A 14,443-nucleotide genomic window follows, 5' to 3' on the forward strand; every position below is an offset into this window, starting at 1 on the left:
TTACCATATGTTGTCGTACATGTCATATTTTCAAATAGAAATCACCATTGTCATTGTGTGTGTGTATATATATATATATATATATATATATATATATATATATATATATATATATATATATATATATATACATACATATACATGTCCCATAATCTCTCCCGCATCATTTCTGCCCCTTCTTTTTTTTTTTTTGCCAAACTTATATTTGCTCAGTGTCACTGCTGATGATGAATATATAAATATATAAATAAATACATAAATACACAGGTTTGTAGAGAAAGTATAAAACTTTTGCAAAATAAATGTATTTCATTTGTTTATGAAAAATGCAGAGAAAATGTCTGAGTTTAGTTCATTCTGATAATATGACATTTCTATTTGAATTAGATTGTAATAAATGAGTGTAAAGCTCATGATGATCATGTTTTACATGTTCAAATCATAATCACACTTAGTTCTGGTTCTGAGTCAATAAATGTTCACTTACCAAACACAAGGCAAAATAAAAGAGGCATTTTCACCTGAAAGAGAAACACACAATTCACAACATTTACAATGATGAAGAAAAACACATGGATTTGACTCATATTTAACACATGAAATATACACAAATCACATGACTTCATCCATCACTTGAAGACTTTGTAGTAATAATATAATAATATAACTTTATTCATGATTCATTTGCACAACAGACAAACTCAGGTTCAGACAGAAACATAAAGACATTTCAAAAGACGTCCACATCTTGGACAGATCTAACTCTACATTAGAGTTCTTACAAAGCTCTACAGTCTGATTGAAACAACGCCACAAGAACCAAACTTACACATGAGACTATTTCCCTGAGCGTACCACATTCTGCATTATATTTATCATCATATTTCCGGCCACACAAGCAGTTTTACAGCTTTGAGCTTCGTCCACACTTCATCCAAATACAACTTCAATAAGAAGAAGAGTGGGGACAAAACCCCCCCTGTCCGACCCCTCGGCTGACTCTAAACGCTGCAGACACCGTTTCATGTCAAAGTCACAGATAAAAGCACATTTGTGATATTCTAGTTGAATCCTTCAGTTTGAAAGACATTTGTGAGTCTTAAAGGTCTTGTCTTCATAAAGACATAAGAATAAGACATTTGGACAGGTTCAGTGTGTAGAGAGTTTGTACCTGTCACTGGCTCCTGTCCTCGCTGCATCTGCTGCTTCTGCTCCGCTCTCTGTCTTTTGTCCTCTTAGTGTCTCTCTTTTCTACATTTGAATATGAAAATTCAGGTTTCGACTCCGACAAAATTCAGGGGAATTTTTTCAACGTGAACTCGACTCCAAAGTCTGTTTGTGTCGAGCAGTTTTATGCAAATGAGACAAACACTTTCTTTTTTATATTTATTTATTCATTTTACTTAATTATTAGATTATTTATTAAAAATAGATGGATAAAGACCCCTCCTTAATCCGACACCTTAACGTGGTGGAGGGGTTTGAGGGCCCGAATGATCCCAGGAGCTGTGTTGTCGGGGGCTTCAGGCCCCTGGTAGAGTCTCCCAAGGCAAACAGGACCTAAGTGACGGGTCAGACCAAGAGCGGTTCAGAAGCCCCTTATGAACAGAGACACAACAAGGCCAGTTACGTCACCCGGATCGGTGTTACCGGGGCCCCATCCTGGAGCCAGGCCTGGGGCGGATGCTTGACGGCGAGCGCCTGGTGGCTGGGTCTTTCCCCAAGGGGCCCGGCCGGGCACAGCCCGAAAGAGCGATGTGGGGCCGCCCTCCCGTGGGCCCACCACCCGCAGGAGGATCCATAAGGGGCCGGTGCAAAGAGATCTGGGCGGCAGTCGACTGCAGGGGCCTCGACGACCAGATCTCCAGACACAGAGACTAACTCTGGGGACATGGAATGTCCCCTCGCTGGGGGGAGGAGCCTGAGCTTGTGCCGGAGGTCGAGCGATATCGACTAGATATAGTGGGCCTCACCTCCAGCACAGTTTGGGCTCTGGAACCATCTCCTCCAGAGGGACTGGACCCTCCACTTCTCTGGTGCTGCCCGCGGGGAGAGGCGGGGCTGGTGTGGGCGGGGCTGGTGTGGGCTTATAGAGGGTCCCTTGGCCTTCGGGTGGGGGACAGGTCTCTCACTGTCGTGGCGGCCTACGGGCCGAACAGCAGTGCAGAGGACCCGGCCTTCTTGGAGTCCTTGGGAGGGGAACTGGACAGTGCACTGACCGGGGCCTCCGTTGTTCTACTGGGGGACTTCAACGCCCACGTGGATAATGACAGTGACTCCTGGAGAGGGGAGATCGGGAAGAACGGCCGATCTGAACCTGAGCGGTGTTCAGTTATTGGACTTCTGTGCCACGGATTGTCCAGAACAAACACCATGTTCAAGCACAAGGGTGTCCAGAGGAGCGATGAGGCCCCAAACCTCCACCAGGGGCCCAGAGGAGAGATGAGGCCCCAAACCTCCAGCAGGGGCCCAGGCTATTACCTGTTTTTTGTGATTTGTGACTCCTTACAGTTGGACCAGAGCGATTTTTGGACCGTTCCGTTGTTTTTTGTGGATCCGTGGGCCACAAATGCCCTTTTAGAGCTAAACATGTGACGTGTGTTTCTACATAATGTGTTTTACACTCAGAGTTTGTCTTGTTGCTAAGCGCCAAAGCTTCAAACAACAACAGGTGGTATTTCTAGGGGAATTTACAAAACAATAAGTTTCTACATTTGTGGATCATGATTTTGTATATTTCATTCCAAAAGCCTGAATCTCCCAGAGTCTAAAACGTGATGTTAGATATTATATAAAAGTGTTCCAGGAAATACAGGTGTGTTTTTTAGAGAGTGACGCAGTGAATCATTTCCCTGTCAAATTCAGGGACAGAAATAGCAACACGAGTTCACATGGATTTAATAATGTTCTTTCTGTTTGGACTTTGCATATTCTCACGTGTCGAGTCTCTAGTCAAAGTCCAGTCCAGGTCCAGTCCAGGTCCAGGTCCAGGTCCAGTCCAGGTCCAGTCCAGGTCCAGGTCCAGTACAGGTCCAGTCCAGGTCCAGTCCAGGTCTAGTCCAAGTCTTTGAACAGAATCTCCACATTTTTAACTTGAGACTTTGAAAAACTTCTCATACTTTTCAAGACACTAAAAACATTCTACATATTTTTATCATTATTTATTCATATAAATCATGACATAAAAAGACATGATCAGTGTGAAACAGGTAAACATACAAACAGGAGTGGAAAGGAGAATTATCTGGCCCTTTTTCTACTTAGAACTGATATTTTAAATCACATTACACTGACATTTGCTTTAATAACACATAAATACATTACAAACAGACATCAGCACTTTTGACCACAATAAACTCAATGAAATGAATGAAATATTTTTCAGTCTGATTCTGACGCTTTATGTGTTTCTTTTATGCTATTTTTGTTCTTAACTCTTTGTCAACGAGTCATTATTTCAAGATATTGTGCTTCTTGGAGTTACTTTCTAACTATTTACTTTTACTCCTTTTACTTGAGTAATATTTGTACTGAAGTAACAGTCTCTTACTTGAGTCAAAGTGTTTAGTTTTTTTCTCATTCTTGTGTCTTTCCTTTGAAAAACAGAAAACAGCTCAAACTCACTGTATTTAATATTTACTGTTTACTTTTTTACACTTATTTAATTTGTATTTTTTTTTATCACTACATTGTACTGAGCCACGAGATATTATCACGTTCCCACTTAAAAAATAATAATAACAATTTAGAATGCATATTATTATTTTTATTGTATATTTTGACCTTTAGGTGCGGCAGGTGACCTCTTGGTGGCGCTCTTAAATAGCATATACCAGAAGAACAATTGACTAAAGGATAAAAGATTCTAGAATGCAGGACACAATGGACCGTGACTCTGAAATCAAACATTATTTTATGTTGAGAATGAGTTTCACGATATATTGGCCACACTTACTTTGGACTAACCCCATTTGATGAGAATATTACAAACACATGGACTCTACCGTCGTCAGTATGCTAACAGTATGCTAACAGTATGCTAACAATATGCTAACAGTATGCTAACAATATGCTGACAGTATGCTAACAGTATGCTAACAATAGGCTGAACGTATGCTAACAGTATGCTAACAGTATGCTAACAATAGGCTGACAGTATGCTAACAGTATGCTGACAGTATGCTAACAGTATGCTAACAGTATGCTAACAGTATGCTAACAATATGCTAACAGTATGCTAACAATATGCTGACAGTATGCTAACAGTATGCTAACAGTATGCTAACAATATGCTGACAGTATGCTAACAGTATGCTAACAGTATGCTAACTTTGAGCTAGTTGTCTCTGCGTCAGGAAGGAGGACGTGATGTCACTGCTTTCGCTCTTAGATCCTGTCGTCCAGACTCGCCAGAGAAGACGTCTCATACGGCGACGCTATTTTTCACCAGGTCCTAACTTTATATGTAGTTGACTCTTATGGCACGCTGAAGCCTTAGGGGATTTGCATGAATGGATGTATAGACGGCTTTTCCCCGGAGAGTTTTGTGGCTTAGAGCATCTTTCACTAGCAGCGACCCAAACGTTATTGGAGGGTCTTTAGTTGAGACGATAGAGCATGAAGGTGTCTTTCTGAGGCTGTTGAGAACGGAGAATGTTGTATTAAGAGATGTTCAACTGTATTTGAGGAGAAATGGACAAGATGAGCGAGCTGGACCACAGAGCTTTATCACAGGAGCTAGCACCGCAAATCAAAGGATCGAGAGCTGGTGGGGTCAGTTAAGAAAGAGGGGAATTGAAGACTGGATCCAGTTTTTTGCTGATCTTAAGGATGAAGGACGTTTCAGCCGGGATTTTCTTGACAAAGCACAGATTTTTCTTCCTGTCTTTCATTCAGTTATAGTTTACTCCTCATGAATCAGGCGTCTCACTTGGTACATTCAGGCCTGACATGATCAATGAAAATGGTTCGCCTTCCGTTTTTTACACTCTAGTGACGACCCGGCCCTCACAACCAGGAAAAAGGCCCAAAACAAACTCTGCAACGATAAAAAAATAAATGTATATATATCCTCAAGACGAAACTCTTGGAGCAAATAAAGATATTGACTAAACTCTGCTAAAGTATCTGACTCTGATCTTCTCTGATCCTGACTCTGAGGCTGTGTCCAATGGAGGAAAAGGACAAGAAGAGTCGATCTGTCTAAATTATTATGACTGTCTTCACCATGAGCTAAAACTGCACATGTTCATTACATACCAACATGTGAATACAACTGTGTATTATGATATTGTATCACTGGTAATACATTTAAATTATTTATTTATGTTTATTTATCATTTTCATGATTCCTTTTAGTTTTGGGAAGCAATATTCAAATGTCTTGATGGTGTTTAGGCTTATACACCATGTAATAGTGTGTTTAGACTTATACAACATGTAATAGTGTGTTTAGACTTATACACATGTAATAGTGTGTTTAGACTTATACACATGTAATAGTGTGTTTAGGCTTATACACCATGTAATAGTATGTTTAGACTTATACACATGTAATAGTGTGTTTAGACTTATACACATGTAATAGTATGTTTAGGCTTATACACCATGTAATAGTATGTTTAGACTTATACACCATGTAATAGTGTGTTTAGGCTTATACACCATGTAATAGTATGTTTAGACTTATACACCGTGTAATAGTGTGTTTAGACTTATACACCATGTAATAGTGTGTTTAGGCTTATACACCATGTAATAGTATGTTTAGACTTATACACCATGTAATAGTGTGTTTGGACTTATACACCATGTAATAGTGTGTTTAGACTTATACACCATGTAATAGTGTGTTTAGACTTATAAACAGTCACTGATTATGCTAATTTAGGTAAACTTGAGGTAAACAGTTCCTGAGGCGCGGTGCATAATTGCTGAAAGCCCGGCCATCTTTCTGTGTGCAGGTACGGGGTGTGTTCAGGGGTACGGGGCGTGTTCAGGGGTACGGGGCGTGTTCAGAGGTACGGGGTGTGTTCAGAGGTACGGGGCGTGTTCAGAGGTACGGGGTGTGTTCAGGGGTACGGGGCGTGTTCAGGGGTACGGGGCGTGTTCAGGGGTACGGGGCGTGTTCAGAGGTACGGGGTGTGTTCAGGGGTACGGGGCGTGTTCAGGGGTACGGGGCGTGTTCAGGGGTACGGGGCGTGTTCAGAGGTACGGGGTGTGTTCAGGGGTACGGGGTGTGTTCAGGGGTACGGGGCGTGTTCAGGGGTACGGGGCGTGTTCAGGGGTACGGGGCGTGTTCAGGGGTACGGGGTGTGTTCAGGGGTATGGGGCGTGTTCAGGGGTACGGGTTGTCGTGTTCAGGGGTACGGGTTGTCGTGTTCAGGGGTACGGGGCGTGTTCAGGGGTACGGGGCGTGTTCAGGGGTACGGGGCGTGTTCAGGGGTACGGGGCGTGTTCAGGGGTACGGGGCATGTTCAGGGGTACGGGGTGTGTTCAGGGGTACGGGGTGTGTTCAGGGGTACGGGGCGTGTTCAGGGGTACGGGGTGTGTTCAGGGGTATGGGGCGTGTTCAGGGGTACGGGTTGTCGTGTTCAGGGGTACGGGTTGTCGTGTTCAGGGGTACGGGGCGTGTTCAGGGGTACGGGGCGTGTTCAGGGGTACGGGGCGTGTTCAGGGGTACGGGGCGTGTTCAGGGGTACGGGGCGTGTTCAGGGGTACGGGGTGTGTTCAGGGGTACGGGGTGTGTTCAGGGGTGCGTGGGATGCAGATCTTAGTGGGCGTGATGGAGTGTACAAATGGAGCATGTTTGAGACATCACCTGGAGCTTGTCCATGCGGTGATTTAAAAACAGTCAATGCCACTTTATACTGGATTCTAAATTTGACAGGAAGTCAATGCAAGGCCGCCAGTGCAGGAGAGATGTGTTTGTATTTCTTTGTCCCGGTAAGAGTCTAGTGGCTGTGTTTTGTACTAACTGTAATCTTGAAAGAGATGATTCATTTATTCCAGTATAAAGGGCATTGCAATAGTCTAATATTGAAGTAATAAAAGCATGTTTCTCAAGGTCTACTACAGTTAAAAATGATTTTAATTTAGCTACAGTTTTTAGCTGACAGAAGCTGCCCTTGACGACAGCATTGACCCGTTTATCACATTTTAATTCTGGATCAAAAAGCACTCCAAGATTTCTGACCCTTTTTGGATTCTTTTGTGTGGGAGCGACAAAAATTGATCTTTCTATTTTTCTAACTCTTTGTTGATGTGAAGGCAGTTCTTCGTTGTACCATGGGGAGGCGCTTTGACCTAAAGCTGTTCTCAGCAGGATCACATGACATGTCACTGAATATTGGCTGTATTATTTCTTTGGACTTTTGAGATAGATTTTTGGGATATTGTCCTCTTCCTTATAACTTTATTCTGTGGCTCGATGATCTTTAAAAATAAATTGAAAGGTAATTATGAAATGATCTGACATTATAGTGTTTTGAGGGAGGACAATGAGGTCACTAATCTCTATTCCATACATTAGGACAAGATCCAGAGTGTGCTTATGACTGTGAGTCGCTTTATTTACATTCTGAGTGAAACCAATGCTGTCTAACAAGGCGCTGAAGGCATTACTGAGAGAGTCATCACTCACATTCATGTAGTGGGAGAACTTACAAAAATCACAGGGTGTTCAAATACTTATTTTCCTCACTGTAAACCAGCATTTAGGGCTAAATTGTAGATTCATTCTTAACTTTGCTGTTTTTATTGGTTCCATGAGGCCGTGCTCTTCCCACTAAAGCCCAAACCTGTGACACGTAGTTCCAGCTGAGTCAGTTCTTTATGATCAGATTGTGTCTAACTTGAGTCACAGTCTCAGACAGAGCAGTGCCTCCAGTTAGATTCACTCCCCATAATGTTCACATCACATGAAAGATATAGATAATTATCAAGAGAATTAATTCACCACATGTTCTGTTTAGCACAGAGGAAACAACCCGCGGCTCCAGAGCCACATGTGGCTCTTTAGCGCCCTCCTAGTGGCTCCCTGGAGCTTTTTCTAAAATGTATGAAAATAGAACTAGATATATTTGTTGTTTTAATATGGTTTGTGCAGGAAAAACATGACGTAAACATTCTTAACGTTTTCCAATGTTGTAATAATGTAATGTTACATTTAAATAAAAAAATAAAAAAAATCAATATAATAAATAATACATTTCGAAAAAAATCTGCGTCGTAGCCTTTTGTAAACAAACAGGAATAGTATAATATATATGTAACTATAAAGACACATTAACGGTATATGATACATTAACGTTGTAATGGAATTTAAATTTAAAGCTCCAAATATGGTATAACAGAGAAGTCACGTGGCGTGTCACTCCCTCCAGGGGGCGCTGCAGGGAAAACACACATTTCATCAGGACTCATGTGTTTGTAGCCTTGTCATTTTGAGAGTGGCTAATATAGCTAATATACACTTACAGCCTGTGTTCCCTTCACATGAGGCTTTTCATTTTTTTGCAGCTCCAGACAGATTTGTTTTTTGTTTTTTTGGTCCGATATGGCTCTTTGAACATTCAAGGTTACCAACCCCTGGTTTAGTGTTTATCATAATTGTCAATAATCGCTTATTAATACAAGTGTATTTTCATATTATTATAGATTGAGAAATGTTAAAAGTCTTACATTTGTCTGTGTGTGAGATATTTCAATGAAAAATAACACCATCATGTTGGTTTGAACACACTTTATTGAGTTAATAATCTTACAATTTTAAAACAAATCCAAGTCTAAACCAAGTCAGAAGAACAAAAAGATCCAGAGATCGATTCGAGGGTCAAACGGGCACAACTGACCCTGCAAAGTGAGAAGAAAGCCCTGACTTCACCTGACACAGATGAAACTAAAGAACACACAACATTTACAAAAGGAGGAGGAGCTTCTGCTTTGAGACGACACATTGTGTTGGTCGTTCCAAACTGAGCTGGAGGGCGCTCAGAGAGACATCTGCACCGCTAATATCACTGGACACGTAAAGTTTAACGTGGTCTTCATCGACACACACAAACTGAGGCCAAATATTCACACGAGAGCATTAAAAACAGTGACATTTAATCAAACACAGTATGATTACCGTATTTTCCAGACTATAAGTCGCACTTTTCTTCATCGTTTTGGCCGAGAGCGACTTATATGTGATATCATTCGTACGCTGACAACCACAAGAGGGCGCTCTAGGCTCTAAGCGACGCAGAAGAAGAATCAGCACTTCCTCTTCCTCTGGAGTTTGTGGAGTTGTTTAGAAGTGACACAGAGGAAGAAGAATTCAATGGATTTCGTGATTTGGGGTAAAACTGATGCTTTGGTAAACTTGTTAGCATGTTCTTTATGCTATAGTTATCTGAATAACTGTTAATATGTTACGTTAACATACCAGACACTTACCACAGTTCTGTCTGTGCCTCATGTAGCTGAAGGTGTTAGCGTTAGCATACGTCATGTAGCTGAAGGTGTTAGCATTAGCATACGTCATGTAGCTGAAGGTGTTAGCGTTAGCATACGTGCACCTATTCACCATGTTTTCTCATCTCTTTAAACTGCATTTACAGATGAAATGTCTGTTCTTGGTCCTGGATTTTATCAGATACATTTCCCCCAAAAGACGCGACTTATACTCCAGTGCGACTTATAAATGTTTTTTTCTCCTCTATTATGCATTTTTTGTCTGGTTGAATATATTGATGGTTCCATTCTACGGCGTTATGTATTGAACCTTTTCACTCACAAGAATCACTGACTCGTGCGTCTGAGATGCTACAACTTAGCGAGAGCCTCGTTAGCGCACACAGATAAAGTTGTATTTTTTCTCGCAGCCTCTCTTCACCCACTTTCCTCCTTCTTTCTCCACCGCTCCAGTCATACCACACTCATTATCTTCATGATTCTTCCAGTTCTCGTTGGTGTTGGAGACGTAGTGGCCGTTGACCCAGAACCACGCCTCCGGAAAGCAGGCGTAGTGCAGCCCCACCCACACCGCCTCGCTGTCGGCCATCTTGGCTCTCACCTGGACCATCCTCTTCAGGTGTTCGTGGTCGATGAACCAGACCAGGTCGCGGTGGTTCTCTCTGCAGTGGACCAAAGCCTCCTCCCAGGTTTTGTTCTCCTTCACCAGGATGAGGAACTCTGTGCGGGAAAAAGTGACATATAAAGACTTTAAAGGTGCAGCGCTGGCTAATGAACAGCTGCATGGCACAGCTCATGATTGCAGAGGGAATAAATTAAATGATGGATTATTAAATATGATTCCAACATGGTCGTCCCATCGCTGATCAGCCTCTATCAAACATTTAGAGTGTCCAAAACCAGCACGAGGACAATAAATGTGAATGTTCAAACCCACTGTTGAGCTCCTTTAATGTTACTCTGAACTTCAAGGTCAAAAATACTTGATCAAAATGTTCAAAATAATTATTATTTACGTAAATATTGTTCATTGTACACTCACCTCCATGACAGATGAAGGGTTTCTTCAGGTCACAGTCGTCGCTCTCCCATCGGCCCTGAGCTCTCAGAGCAGCACATTTATGGTTCAGTGGATTTACATCTGAGTTCCAGTTTCTGAAGGAGGAGTTACTTCTGTCTGACCACGCCCACGTGTCCCGGGACAGACCAATCCAATAGTTGGAGTTCAAGGGACGGGTTGGATATTTGTCATGGAACTGTCTTTGCTGGTCCAGTCCACTCATCAGGTCAGTGTGGTGTTCTCTGCAGAACTGCTGAGCCTTTAACCAGGTTCTTCCTTTGGTGATCAAGACAGTGGAGCTGGAGGATTCTGTAGAACAAGAGATTTGTTTAGAAATAATACAGTGGATTTTACTGCAAATATTGTCCTAACTCTCATTTCCTGATACGAGACACATCCGTGTGTCCCATCTCTACAGTCGATATATGTATAATATAAACATGTACAAACAGACCACACAATAGTGACACATCAAAGGAATAAAGGATTTACAATAAGATTTATTTGATTTTACAGTGTAATAAAAGTAAAAACAGTTTCCTCACCGTTGTAGCAGATGGAAAAATATCCCCAACCACATGGTGCATCACCCCATTTGTTATTGTAATGAATTGCCACACAGTTTTCAGGTCCATAACCATCATTAGGTTCCCCTTTGTTCCACTCAGCTTCAGCTTCTCCTTCATTGAACTGGACCTCGGGCTGAGACCAGAGCCATTTCCTGTTTATGTCTAGGCGGTTGTCACTGGTTTGATGAAGTCCGATCCACACGTCTGTTCCTCCGTCTGTTCCTCCGTCTGTTCCTCCGTCTGTTCCTCCGTCTGTTCCTCCGTCTGTTCCTCCGTCTGTTCCTCCGTCTGTTCCTCCGTCTGGTTCTGTCAGTCTCTCCAGCTCCTTCAGCTCCTTCATGTTCTTCACTGTTGCCAGGTCTGTGTAGAACTTTCTGCAGAACGTCTGAGCTTCATCCCACGTCTTGTTCTCGTTTATAAAGTGGTACTCGAGGTCTTCAGACGCAGAGAGAGCGATTTGAGCTGCAGAGATTAAAAATAGATCATTATCAGTCGTCAGTTCAACTCCAGAGTAACAAAGAAGATGAGACAATAAGATGATGAATCCAGTCCAGACTCTGACTCGTGTGTCTGTGTGTGTGTGTCTGTGTGTGTGTGTCTGTGTGTGTGTGCGTGCGCCTGCACATGTATGTGTACGTTAGACGTGTAAAAGTACAATCATTTGGACTGAAGGAGTTTGACTCTAAAAACACGTTGCACTTTGTGGCTGAGGTGTTTTTTTATTTTTTTTATTTAGTTAATTTTATTGTATTTCTTTTTTTGTCATTTCTTTGTTATTTTAATGCATTTTTCGCGTTGTGAAGCACTTTGAATTGTGTATGAAATGTGCTCTACAAATAAACTTTACCAATGTGTGTGTGTGCTGATATTCAAAGAGAGTAAAATGTTTTTACTTTTTAAATTATATGTTGTCGTACATGTCATATTTTTCAAATCAAAATTATCATTGTAGATTTTGTTTATACGTCTAGAAAAATACACATACACACATATAAATACATTACATATACATGTCCCATAATCTCTCCCGCATCATTTCTGCCCCTTCTTTTTTTTTTTTGCCAAACCTCATTTTGCTCAGTGTCACTGCTCTTATGATCAATACATATTTATTTATGAAAAATGCAGAGAAAATGTCTGAGTTTAGTTCATTCTGATAATATGACATTTCTATTTGAATTAGATTGTAATAAATGAGTGTAAAGCTCATGATGATCATGTTTTACATGTTCAAATCATAATCACACTTAGTTCTGGTTCTGAGTCAATAAATGTTCACTTACCAAACACAAGGCAAAATAAAAGAGGCATTTTCACCTGAAAGAGAAACACACAATTCACAACATTTACAATGATGAAGAAAAACACATGGATTTGACTCATATTTAACACATGAAATATACACAAATCACATGACTTCATCCATCACTTGAAGACTTTGTAGTAATAATATAATAATATAACTTTATTCATGATTCATTTGCACAACAGACAAACTCAGGTTCAGACAGAAACATAAAGACATTTCAAAAGACGTCCACATCTTGGACAGATCAAACTCTACATTAGAGTTCTTACTGTAGCAGTATAGCCTGCAGGCGGGCTCTACTACTAAGCAGAATTTCTATTGGCTGACGGTGACGTCAACCACTCTTAAAAGCGCTTCCGCGCTTACCTTGCGCCCTCTGACCTCGCGCTCTTGCTTCCGGGTTCCCGGTGTTTGCGCCGCGCACGCCCCTCTCAGGTAGTATACTATATTCAGATGTGAGACCGTTAGCGTCCTTTAACGCTGATTGTAACTTTAGTGCTTGCTGCCATGGTGTGCCGCCCGTTATGCCGGCTAACGGGTGTGCTATTTATAGTCTGTCCAGTCCTCCGTCTCATTTATCCAGCTGCAGGTGCGTGGCGTAGCGGGTAATTCAAATAATACAGTTGTACATTTAGTGACCATGTTGTCTTTTATAGATCTGAACCATGGAGCTAGGGTGCACTGTCGCCGCCTTGCCTTGTTGCCTTCTACTTGTTGCCTTGTTGCCTTCTACTTGTTGCCTTCTACTTGTTGCCTTGTTGCCTTCTACTTGTTGCCTTCTACTTGTTGCCTTGTTGCCTTCTACTTGTTGCCTTCTACTTGTTGCCTTGTTGCCTTCTACTTGTTGCCTTCTACTTGTTGCCTTGTTGCCTTCTACTTGTTGCCTTCTACTTGTTGCCTTGTTACCTTCTACTTGTTGCCTTCTACTTGTTGCCTTCTACTTGTTGCCTTGTTACCTTCTACTTGTTGCCTTCTACTTGTTGCCTTGTAGCCTTCTACTTGTTGCCTTGTTGCCTTCTACTTGTTGCCTTGTAGCCTTCTACTTGTTGCCTTCTACTTGTTGCCTTGTTGCCTTCTACCTGTTGCCTTCTACTTGTTGCCTTGTAGCCTTCTACTTGTTGCCTTCTACTTGTTGCCTTGTTGCCTTCTACCTGTTGCCTTCTACTTGTTGCCTTGTTGCCTTCTACCTGTTGCCTTCTACTTGTTGCCTTGTTGCCTTCTACTTGTTGCCTTGTTGCCTTCTACTTGTTGCCTTGTTGCCTTCTACTTGTTGCCTTGTTGCCTTGTACTTGTTGCCTTCTACTTGTTGCCTTGTTGCCTTCTACTTGTTGCCTTGTTGCCTTCTACTTGTTGCCTTCTACTTGTTGCCTTGTAGCCTTCTACTTGTTGCCTTCTACTTGTTGCCTTGTTGCCTTCTACTTGTTGCCTTCTACTTGTTGCCTTCTACATGTTGCCTTGTTGCCTTCTACTTGTTGCCTTCTACTTGTTGCCTTGTTGCCTTCTACTTGTTGCCTTCTACTTGTTGCCTTGTTGCCTTCTACTTGTTACCTTCTACTTGTTGCCTTCTACATGTTGCCTTGTTGCCTTCTACTTGTTGCCTTCTACTTGTTTCCTTCTACTTGCTGCCTTGCTGCCTTCTTTGTCTTCTTGCCTTGCAGCTGTGTCCTTCCTGCTTGGATCTGAACACTGAACCATGCGTAATTTATTCAAACTAATGTCAGATTAATTTATTGACCATGTACAAATAAACATTTATTTTTGCTAAACCTCAAGTCCCTGCCTATCACGACGAACCTACGTGCCTTATATTAAATATATATATAGCTGGTCCTGGGCCAACTCCCAGGTGGCGTTGTTGGCTTTTATAAAAACATGAGATGGTTTAGTCTGGTTTAGCCACACTGGACAGAGGGCTAAGCTAAACAACCCTCGGAACACCAAAACCAAACTTACGCATGAGACTATTTTCCTGAGCGTACCACATTCTGAATTCTGCCTTATATTTATGATCATATTTCCGGCCACACGAGCAGTTTTACAGCTTTG

At 41.8% G+C, this 14,443-nt stretch overlaps 1 protein-coding gene across 1 annotated transcript in view; it reads right to left on the reverse strand.

Annotated features, from left to right (window-relative positions):
• LOC140371548 (macrophage mannose receptor 1-like) overlaps window positions 1–14,092 on the reverse strand; it is a 19,207-nt gene extending 5,115 nt beyond the window's left edge. Inside the window, exons 1-6 of the mRNA XM_072458718.1 lie at window positions 14,017–14,092; window positions 12,764–12,840; window positions 12,372–12,405; window positions 11,065–11,550; window positions 10,502–10,828; window positions 9,919–10,179 (exon numbers count right to left, since the gene is read on the reverse strand). Of these exons, the coding sequence (XP_072314819.1) occupies window positions 9,919–10,179; window positions 10,502–10,828; window positions 11,065–11,550; window positions 12,372–12,405; window positions 12,764–12,840; window positions 14,017–14,092 (1,261 nt within the window). The remainder of the gene's footprint in view (window positions 1–9,918; window positions 10,180–10,501; window positions 10,829–11,064; window positions 11,551–12,371; window positions 12,406–12,763; window positions 12,841–14,016) is intronic.
• Window positions 14,093–14,443: the final 351 nt, after the last annotated feature.

This window comes from Eucyclogobius newberryi, unplaced genomic scaffold, assembly GCF_026437365.1.
Source record: "Eucyclogobius newberryi isolate DKJ021-1_F unplaced genomic scaffold, fEucNew1.0.hap1 SCAF_22, whole genome shotgun sequence".
NCBI classification, from domain to species: domain Eukaryota; kingdom Metazoa; phylum Chordata; class Actinopteri; order Gobiiformes; family Gobiidae; genus Eucyclogobius; species Eucyclogobius newberryi.